The 11,561-nt window shown below is 25.9% G+C and overlaps 1 protein-coding gene across 5 annotated transcripts; it reads right to left on the minus strand.

The window, feature by feature from the left end:
• Positions 1–649: 649 nt before the first annotated feature.
• LOC129989424 (uncharacterized) lies at positions 650–8,657 on the minus strand. 5 transcript variants are annotated; one of them, XM_056097963.1, is made up of 5 exons: positions 8,000–8,023; positions 6,639–6,770; positions 5,449–5,581; positions 4,708–4,742; positions 650–2,493 (listed from the first exon to the last, which is right to left on the minus strand). In XM_056097963.1, exons 3-5 carry the CDS (start codon positions 5,558–5,560, stop codon positions 721–723), a joined length of 1,920 nt encoding a protein of 639 aa, XP_055953938.1. In that variant the 5' UTR covers positions 5,561–5,581; positions 6,639–6,770; positions 8,000–8,023; the 3' UTR covers positions 650–720. The 5 variants fall into 5 exon arrangements, with proteins under 5 accessions (XP_055953938.1, XP_055953937.1, XP_055953935.1 ...); XM_056097962.1 differs by lacking the exon at positions 8,000–8,023 and adding an exon at positions 7,592–7,861; XM_056097960.1 differs by lacking the exons at positions 6,639–6,770; positions 8,000–8,023 and adding an exon at positions 8,606–8,657.
• Positions 8,658–11,561: the final 2,904 nt, after the last annotated feature.

The following is an 11,561-nucleotide window of genomic DNA, read 5'->3' on the forward strand; positions in this document are numbered from 1 at the left end:
TGTATGTTTAAAGGTAATTTATATCTTAAATAAATAATAAAAATACTAACTTCCATGATATATCGCGATATTGAAATCTGGTTATCGCTCAACTCTACACGGTGCACAGTTTTGTTTATTATTTTTATAGAGCCAAAATATTGCTCTATATATAAGAAAGGTAAAATTCAAAATACATTATATCGTCCAATAATAATTAATTCAGTTGTGTAATGATCACATACGAAAAATGAAATATATAATTCATGTAAATGTCTTTTTCTATATTACTTAACAGCACAAAAACATTTTAATTATAGTTCATAAAATGTACAAGTAATGTGAGAAATATTAAGCATTTTTTTTTTAAATATTAAAGAAGGAAAGTCAATGTTCTGCACTGCAAACATAAAATTCCTTTTATGTGGACATACTTCACATGCTTGATTCTATTAAAAGATTGCAAAATATCGAACATAATAATTCTAGAAGGGAGGGGAACTAAAATCCATTACAGTTCAAAATTGGTTTATAGTTTGAAACCCGAAAATTTCGCAAACATCCTTAGAAAATGAAAAATCATTATGCTATTGACTAATTGGTAATGTGATATTTTTTAAGAAATGAATGAAGAAATAAAATTATAAATACTGTTTATTGATATGCACAGTTCCATAAATATTTCAATACATTTTAAAGAAATTAACAATTAAAAATAAACAAATGGGGACTTAGACACAATTACTTTTTTAGTACATAAGGTTTCAAAGTTCTGCGTCCACCAAGACTTTTTTTTCTTTTATGTGTTTGAACATTTTCAGATTTCTGTAAATTTAATGTCACAGAATCATCAGTTAGTTTAGAATCCATTTCTTTATCATCAAATGCAATGTCTTCAAAGAAATTTTCAGCCAAAACTTTACTTATGTCTTCATCTACACATTCCTTCAAACTGGGATAATATTCTTTATTGTTCTGTTTAGTTTGAGTTTGTTTTTCTGGGAAAACATCTATTTCTTCTTCCACAGTGATTTCTTTAAACAATTTCTCAGCTGCTTCCAAAGCTAATTTTGAAGCATGCAGAGATTTACCTGATGCAGTCTGAAAACCTACACAGCATTTATCATTCACAGTAGATTTCAGCTGCAAAACATTTTGAGTTTTCTTTTGAGGAACAATATCTAAATTTTCAGAAGAGATATCCTCAAACATTTTTTCAGCTGCTTGAAGTGCTGCTTCCGAAATTTTCAAAGATTTCCCAGAAACAGTTTGAAAAGAGACAGAATGTCCCTTGATTCCAATAGAACCAGCTTTATGTAGATTTTCCACTGAAGGAGAAGTAATATTTTTACTTTTACCTGTATTTATTGCTTCTGAACAAGTGCCTTCATTCTTACATTCTTTTTCTTCACATTCTAAAACTGATAGTTGCAAATTTCCTATATCACCAAGTGCGAAATGTTCTTTGTTATCTGATTTCATTTCTTTAAACGCATGTACATCAGAAATGTGTTCATATTTTGGTGGATTTTCATTTGTTTCTTGTAAATTTAAATTAGTAGTATTTTTTAATTCAATTACATTATACAACAATTGTGTTTGTGAAAATATATCTGATTTATCTAATTCAGGAAAAATTTCTTGGTTTAACCTGTTCCGATTCTGATGTAATCTAGAAGAATTTGAATTATGCATACAATCAGTTGGAAAAATATGCATGGCTTCTGAGCTATCCATCAATTTTCTAGCTTCTAAAATACTAGTGTAATTTAAAATAGACGTTTTTTCAAAGGATGTGAAAATTTTCCAAGTGTTATTTTTGCAGTGACATGCATTCTGCGATTTAAATTTTTTTGTGTTTGATAAAGAATCCTCTCCTGCACATGAATCAACAGATTTTCTTTTCAGCTGTACTTTTTGACTGGATTTGCATGTATACATACTCAAATTCATTTTTTCAACTGTTTGTTCAGAACAGAAGGATATTTTATTCTTTAGATTCTGAAGTGCAGATAATGAATATGATGCTCTAGTAGGCAGGCTTTTCTTGAATCTTATTGCTGATACCTCATTTGTCTGAGATAAAGTCTTTTGGAAATTTGTATTCAAACTCTTAAACCAACTTTGCAGAGAAATCATTAATTGTAATTCATTCATAATTAAAAATTTACTGAACAAAGGGAAATAAAATTGCGAACCAATAACGCTCATATTCAAATTTTTAACAAGGAATTCCAGCATCCCAAAAAACAACACCCATTTAAATCTATCAGCACTTTTAACATAAATAAAAGAATTGTGCAGATGAAATGTGCAATTTTTATTAAAGTTAAGAAAAGTTATTAGATCATTACAGTTTTCAATAGCATAATCTTTGTGCACTGAATATCCTAAATATAAAGCATCATAATGTTCATCATCATTAAAAACAAAGATGTCAATATTGCTTCCTTTAGATGGTGAATACCTCTTATCAACAATACAGTATGAATCCATGTTTCCAGAGTTAGAAATCTAGAAATTAATAAATACAATAAATGGTGTACTAATAGTAATGGATATAAAGCAGAGAATCAACAGAATGGAAGTCCAATGCTATCACATACAAATGGTGGCATTGTACTAAAACAAATATTCAACTAATTATTATATTAATATTTAAAAGTCACATAAAAGATAAGACTATCTAATAAGCAATTGAAGATAAAGTTAATGATAATAAAATAATGCAAGACATTGATAAAGGTAATTAGTAAAACATTAGTTTGGTTGTTTTATCTGAAACAACCCAAGTAGTTTTGTTTCCATTTAATTTGGTCTTTCTTGAATGTTAGTTTGAAATTTGCTGAAGACAACATGTTTGCTGAATGTTTCAAAGATAAAATAAACTATTTTGAAAGTAACTGAAATTTCCACACTTACTAACATAGATATCATAATTTTGAATCTACTAAGGACGTTGGGTGTCTCCTCCCCTCCCACTGTAACAGTATGAATAATATGCTAAAGAAGTTTAAAAGTCATATTGTAAAGTTCGATTCCCCCCCCCTCCCTTCAAATATAGTAAAATTTCAGATATATTTAAAATAACTCAATTATTTACCCACTGCTAATATTTGCATACAGTTTAAATTTAAAACCGCATAAATATTTATTTTAGTTTTTCTGTTAGTAATTTATATAGAAAAAAAAATTCAATAAAATGTAGATTACCTATAAATATATCTTACCAAAACCTACAAAACATATTATCCAAAAATAAACATTTTCTTTAAACCATAACTTCCAAAAGATTAATGAATTAAAAACAAACAATGAAGTTTTTCTAGAACAAATGGAAGCAGTTTAAATCTGTGTTCAGCAATAAAAAATTTTGTTAAGAATTATATTTTAATATCTTTTTTCTAAAATATTAACATAGCAGAAAAAATATATGAAAAAATCATTCTTTATCTTTTAACTGATAAAAAAAAGTTTCATTAATCTTTAAAATTTTTTTCTCTGTAGCCTGCAATAAAAAACAGTTTATAAAAGCACTATCAAGTGAAGGAAAATGTGGTAAAAACCTTTGTGCACAGTTCCCAGATTTATTTAATGCAAAGCTGAAGGAAGGGACATTTGTAAGATGAAGAATGCAAATTTAAAGCTTAAAATGGGAAACAAGATAAATGTCTGGAAATATTTAAATAAGTTTTATTGAAAACCAAAAATATCTAACGAACAAAGTTATTGTATTCTTATTACTTAAAAATGAACTTATTGCTTAAAAACTTTTATTACTTTAAAAACTAATTTTCACTATTCTGAAAATAAGTTTCAAAGATACATCATCAGATCAAGATGTCATCAAGATACATACAGAAAAATGAAAAGGCAATATAAGGATAGAATGTCAGAATGAATACTGACATTCTATCCTTATATTGCCTTAGCAATTATCCTTATATTTGTATTTTTGCATGAATGCTGACTCCTGCTGAGAGGTGTCTTGAAAGAAATCATTCCTCCAAAATTCATCAAAAAAAAAAAAAAAAAAGTAAATGAAATTACAAGGGAAAAAATATATTATATGGAATTACAAACATTTTAATAACTTCATTTGTCATGAAACAGCTAAAATATAAATAAAGTATGTATTTATAAAATAATAAAGTTAAAAATGTCCAAATATTTTGCTCTGAAATGAATTCTCTTTAACTTAGATGCGAAATCTGCATGTCAATCAATTATATACTATTGAAGCTAATATAAAAGGGATAATAATAGTAAAATTCAAAAGGATATAAGTTAAATTTGAACTTGCATTTGCCCCCTTTAGCTCCAAATTATTAAATTATGTTTTAAAAGTCCCATGGATATTCTAAATGACATTTTTTTATAAAACTTCTTCAACGGAGCAAGAAAGAAGGCTGTGATAATTGTTTTAGTACTATTGATAAAACAATCTATTAATATACCATCTTAAGATTTTCATATAAATTCTAAATTTAAGCAACTTGATAATAAAAAATTATAGCAGAGTTTAAAATATGTAAAAATAGAAATATTCCCAAAGGCAAATATAACAAAGAAAATTTTATTTTTAAATTTTTAATTAAAATCAGGACTTAAGGAAATTTACAGATGAGAAGTAAGTATTAAGAAGTAAGAATTAATTTAATAGCAAAGATTTTTTAATAAAAATTTCTTTTTTCATAAACATTTAACAAACTCAAAAAAGATAATTACCTTATCATTAAATTCAATAAACTGGTGGAACTCTCCTGAAAAACATTTAAATACAATTAATCATTAAGTAAAATAAAGAACATAATTTTTTATAAAATTGCCAATGCATAACTGAAAAGCTTTAGAGCAGAAGTTCTCAAACTCTTCTGGAATTTCCCCTTCCCTTTCTTAATAGTTAATCATTTCAAATATCAGAACACTGATGTACATTACTATATCTTTTTGCTATTAGTCGATCTATCTGTTATGAATTACATAAAAAGTAAAATGATCTTGAAATGTAGCAAAGCAAATAAGAAATATTTATTAAAAATTTTTTTAATGAATGCAAAATAAGAAATACATAAGCAAATAAATAGTGAATAAAGAAAAGCAGAAATTGAATAAAATGTTTATTTGCAAAATTTTTGTAAAATATCTTAAATAAAGATGGCTTTTTGAATTAATTTTTCTAACTTATATTAAAGATGCCTGCAGAAATTCTCATTGTTATTGTCTTTACAAATCCAATGCCTGAAAAGTCTGTTCTAAAAAGTAATTTTATAAGCTAATTGAAAAATTTAATAAGAAAAAAAAGAATGTTGTAAATTCTTTTTATATATACTTTTATCTGGACTATATGTTTTTCATGTTGATAAGTTTCAACTTAGAGTACCTTTCATTAGAAATAAAAATATTTAAAATGGTGAAATAGAAAACAATTTATTAAAATTTAAAATTCTACATATAAATAAGACATACTTTTTTGTCCTAGAAGTTTAGAGTAAGTAACAGTTTCTTCTATTGCAATACCATAAGACTTCCATTTTGGAGGATTACAGCACTTGTTAAACAAGAATGTTTTGTCAGTCATTATAATGCCTGTATAATAGAACTGAAAAAGACATACATTATTAGGAATTCCAAATAGTTAAGAACAAGAAAACAATATTACTGTACAAACTTTAAAGCAGATTATCATTATATAATATTTCAATAAAATCTTTAGCTTTATAAGCATAGATTAACTATGTATACATTTTTCTTTGCTCTGTTTCTATTTGAATTCTGTAACATAGAAACAAAAATGTCTTCTCAAACACTTAGTAAAATTTCAATAAAATCTTTAGTTTCACTTGCGTATATTAATTATGTAATTGCTTTTATTTCTTTGAATGATTATCGCATAGAAACAAAGCTTCAGCAAGAGATAGTAGTAGTAGTTCAGTTGATCTCTACTAATAATAAAATATATGAGTGTATCTATGTTTTCGTGTTGTATCTACAGACCACACCATCAATTTACAGCACTGATTTTGACATATTCTACCTTAGAAGGTAGAAATATGCACCTCAGAGCAATTTTTAAATTAGAATTGTACTTTTAACACCATTATGATATTATGGGATGATCTAAATCAGGAAAGTTCAGTTACAAAATAAGCAGAGCATATAAAAGAAATTTCTCATTCAAAATAAATCTTTCTTATACCTCGTTATTTTACTTCAGTTAACAATATGAAGAATTTTTTAAGTATTTTATCTCAGATATTTTCTTTTAATCATAATTTCAAAAAAGTTACAATCAGAAGAAATAAGTCCTCTGAAAATAGCAGAAAATTTGATACTAAACAAGAAAGTTTCAGAAGTAAAATAATCCAGCACAATTCATTAAACTTTTTACAATCAGCAACTACATTTTGGCTCTTAGAATATCTTACAAAATATATCTATGAGCGAAAAATTAATTTATAGCCTCAAATGTATATGAATAATAAACAAAATATTAACATATGCTGAATAAAATATGTTTATTTGTAATATTTTAATGAATTGTTTCAAATGAAAATGGCTTTCTGAATTATTTTTTCGAACTTGCATTTAAGAAGGGAACAGAAAAACACACTCATTAAGCTTCTTTATAAATCTAAAATTCATATAAGCAATCTTACTTGGGATTCCAGTCTACAGTTTACGATTTCCCAATCCTTAATCTAACAAAACAATTGCCACAGTTGAAAATAGCCAATTCAGAAACATCATAGACGAATCCCGAAAATAACAATTTTAGTTGTCTGTTAAGACTGAAAAAATATATTTTTTTAAATAATTCTTTATTGAGGAAGGAAAATATCAACATGAAAAAGTAGTAATTACCAAATCATAACCAATATACAAAAATTTTAATATAAGTTGAAACTGTATTTATTAGCTATTTTCTTAGTAGCTCCAATTTATAAATATTATAAAATTCATTTAATCAGCATAATTATTAAAAATTTGATTTTAGCAGTTACATTAGTTAGTAACCACATAAGAAACTGTGTAACAGCCAGACCTACCCAGAGGCCATGAGGGAGATAACCATATAAGAAGAAAAATGATTTAGAAATAGTAAAAAATATGCCAAACAGGATAGCAGTGTCAAGGTTTTATATACTCCAAAAGATTTTCCACCAGAATTCTCAATAGAAAAATATAATTAAGAAATGCATAAAAAGTATAACATTGCATCCTAAGTTTTCAATATTTCAGTTTTATTAATTTAAATATTTGGAAGTTTCAAAAAATTTAACTATAAACAATTTTCACTGTTAACTTTTCTTTAAAAGTATTAAAATTTTTGGACATTATAGGTAGGTATGATTAGTAAAAGAGAATATAAGTTAATAAAATAAAATAGTTGCTTTATTTATTTATTTACAGGCTTAACAAAATGATAAATGCAATTTTCGCTAATCAGGCACTCAAAGCTTTTATAATAACAAATTTACCAACAGAAAATTAATTAAAGTAGTTATAAAATAAGTAATATTTAGGACAGATTAAAGAAATTTGGAGAACATCTAAAGAATATATTATGAAACACACTCAAAGAAAATTAACATTTTAGATTGAAAAATACCCAATTTTTTTTAATTCAAATTTTTCAGCTTCGTCTGTAACGAGAGCAGTAATTTCGCAATTCAGTTATGTGTAATAATTTTCAGCAGAAAAAACGGTGATTTCCTTTTATAAAATCAGGGGTAAAAAAATTAAATTATAATAATTTTCTCCCTTTCTTTTAAATAGGCCTATATCAGTGCTGTAGCATCAATAAATAATGTTCGACATCTTTTTTCGGCCGTCCGCCTTTCACTTTTAATTTTATGAGCAAAACACTGTTTCGTATTCCCTCCCGCCAAAAACAGTAATTATTCCCCACCCCACTTCCACCTTCTGTAGCATTGCCATCGCTCTTCAAAGATCTATGAATTATTGCATTAAATTAGAATTTGTAAAATCAATGAAAAATATGAAGTTTGTACTATACTTTAAATACTAGCTGATTTCCTTAAAGTATCTAAAAGCTTGGATTTGAGAACTTAACGAAAGATCACATTAAATATAAATAAAGTGAACTACTACAATTCAAGTTCATCATACTACAGTTCTAACCAGAGATGAACCGTTCTTGCAAAAACAAATCGAAACGAACGGATTATTCAAATCCAACAATATAAGATTAGATTAAAAAAAAAAAAATACTTGAAATCCATTAAAATATTTTTAAATTATGGGGGAAGTAATTTTTGGTTTCAATTAAATTTAATGTTCTCGTAATACAATTGAATTTCCGAATTTAGAATGGTATATTGTGAACTATTATAGTGAAAGGCAGTTTCTACTCATTGCGAATATCAATAAAAAGCTTCGAACCCTAAGCAATACTTAACACACAATTGAATCGGAGTCATGCTCTGGATAACAGCAAGTAGCAATCATCTCTATCCAAATAAACAAAATGTGGGAGCTCTAACTTGTCTTATGCACAAATTTAAAATTTCTTGGCAATTTGGAGTCATTTGAATTGTTGGGAATAGAAAATAATTTATATTATTTGATTTACTCATTGCAATGGTAAATCACTCTGTCTTACTTTTGTGTTGTTTCCAGCTGTCACATTTTCTGGATTCATATTGTTTGTCTTCATCAGCGTAAACCCCTTAGTCAATTCCCCTGTTTTTCTACTTCTGTCTCTTAAAGATTTGCCTTCAACTTAATAGTGTTGTTAAATTAGTAGCTTTTTTTTTTTTTTTTTTTTTCCTATCGGAATATTGAATATGATTATTTTAAATGACTGATTTTAAAAATATTGTTTGATTTTCATTTCCTGGATAAATTATAGAAAAACTAATTTTTCAAAATATATGCAGTTTTAAATATAAGTTTACAGCTAAAAAATGGTTTGTTGCCAATCAGCAACATTAGACTGTAGTTGAGATAGGAGCTTCTTAATAGAATTCTATAATAAAAACAAATGAATTTTAAGAATTTCTATGTTTTACATTTTGAAAATAAATGATTTGTAATATAAATACAAAAATCAATAGCAAAAAAATACAAAAATTAATCTGGATACAAAATATTGTTAATCACAAGAACAAATTTATTAGAAAAGTTAAGAAATTATTTGAAAATTTTTGAAATTGCTTTTACTTTTGTTACAGCATAATGTAATGCCATATTTTTCATATTTAATTATGGTGAATCTTTTGCAATTTGAAAATTTGTATCTCATTGTCTTATCTGTGTTTATAAGCATTTGCTCTCATCTGTTTGGCTAGTTATTGATTAATTCTTCTATTTCTTTCTTAGTTAATTTTTTTTTCAAGGCATTTTGAAAAATATCTCAAAAAAAATTTCAGAAAATGTTATAGAAAAATATCTTAGACAAAAAAAAAAAAAATTTAACTTGAAAATCCTTCAGGTACTTATTAATTAATGACATGCAAGCTATTGATTCCCCTTAAAAAATTACCAAAAATATCTAGTAATCTATTGTTAGCTAAAGTTTACCATTGACATACAGTTAATAAATAACCATCCACCTGGATTTGGATCTCATTCTAAAAATATATCCTGAATATCAGAAATTAAAATAAGTTCTTTAATTCAAATTTAAAATATATCAATGAATCATAATTATTTCTTACCAATTTAAAACCAATATTAAACTTTATAAAGACCGCCTGACTTTATAAAATTTTATGCCTAATATTATTGAAAAAATATACTTGCAGAGCACACAAAACAGAATCTGGAAAAAATTGTAATTAAATAGGAATTAACAAATTAATTTGTATGATTAATAAGTATTTTCTTAATGCCAGTTAAGAATGTTTTGCTCTTAAACATACTGATATGAACATTTAAAAGATTCTGTGATATGCTAACTGCAAGCTGTCTAATCAATATTCCAAATCCTGTCATATTATTAGAAACTGTGCATATGCATAATGTCTAGTTGCATTTTTTTTTTCTTCTACTGAGCACCTGAATGGAAAATGATACATTAAATATTTTAACCACTTACCTAAACAAATGTCTTACTCTATGGATTATATCAGCCCTCTAACTGTAAATTCATTTTATGGTTTCATTTTTTACACCTATATGAAAAGTATTTCATTTATTTACACCTATATCTGGTTTCGTGAAACAAAAATATATTTCACTTCCATCCTTTTGTATATATGACATAATAATATATTAATTTGTTTGCAGATCACTGATTTTTAATCACGAATTTAAATCATCCTTCTATCATTAATTGAAACATAAAATAATAATTTAAAAAATTTTTAATTCTTAATTATTTATATTGATACCCATCTTATAATGAATTTAGTTATATATCCAGTTGTTTAAAGAATTTTTCTATGATAAACAGGATTATTCTGCCATAATCATACACATGTAGAATAATAAAAATATGTGGTGATGCAAAGTGATAAATATATTTTATTTTTTCAGATGCCTTTTGAGAATGACCGGATTCAATGAATAGAGTTTTCTTTGGAATAGTCCAAACCATTGCAGGTCTTATATATAAATAAAGTGTTTTATAAAATCAAATTATCAGTAATTCAACTACATCTAAATATTCAGAAAGAAAACAAATTTGGACTTTCAGGATAGAAACTTCTGTCATGGCCAAGGGCATACATTTGCTTTGTGATTTTTCTATTAAAATCTCTGTTATCAGAGCTTCCCAGCTTGAGCTTTGCACAGATGAGAAAAAGTTCACATGTAATATCTGTGGTAAAACACTTCCTAAATTAGATAAATTCAAATGCCATTATCAAACTCATACAAATGAAAAATCCTATCCTTGTGATCTCTGCAATAAAGGATATTCCTTAAAAAGTGAGTTAAAAATACATTATTGGGTTCATACAAATGAAATACCCTATTTTTGTGAGATAAGCAGCAAAAACTTTTTCCGAAAATTTCATTTAAACGTGCATCGCTGAATTCATACCAATGAAAAACTTTATTTTTGTGAAATATGCTGCAAAGAATTTGTTCAAAAATAAACATCTTTATTTAAATAGACATCTTCTTACTCATATGAATGAAAAGTCTTATTCTTGTTATGTATGCAATAAAAGATATTCTCTAAAAAGTGAATTGGATAACCATTTTCTAACCCATGCAAATGAGAAACCCTATATTTTTTAGATACGCAATAAGAACTTTTCTTGATAATTTCATTTAAAGGAACATTGTCGAGTGCATATTAATAAAAGTCTTTATTCTTGTGAAATATACTCAAAAGGATTTGTTTATCAAAATCATTTTAAAAGATATGAAGGAATGAACATATGAAGGAAAAACCTTATTCTTGTGATATATGTAGTAAAAATGTTTCTCAAAAATATTATTTAAATAAGCATCATCGATTTCATACCAATTAAAGATAATATTTGTGTGTAATATATTGTCGTAGGTTGTCTATAAAAACAGCTTTAAGTAGATGTCTTTTTACTCATACAAAAGTAAAATTATATATCTATAAATTATGCAGAAAATTTTTTCTTGAAAATCCAATT

The sequence above is a fragment of the Argiope bruennichi genome, chromosome 10, assembly GCF_947563725.1.
Source record: "Argiope bruennichi chromosome 10, qqArgBrue1.1, whole genome shotgun sequence".
Lineage (NCBI taxonomy): Eukaryota > Metazoa > Arthropoda > Arachnida > Araneae > Araneidae > Argiope > Argiope bruennichi.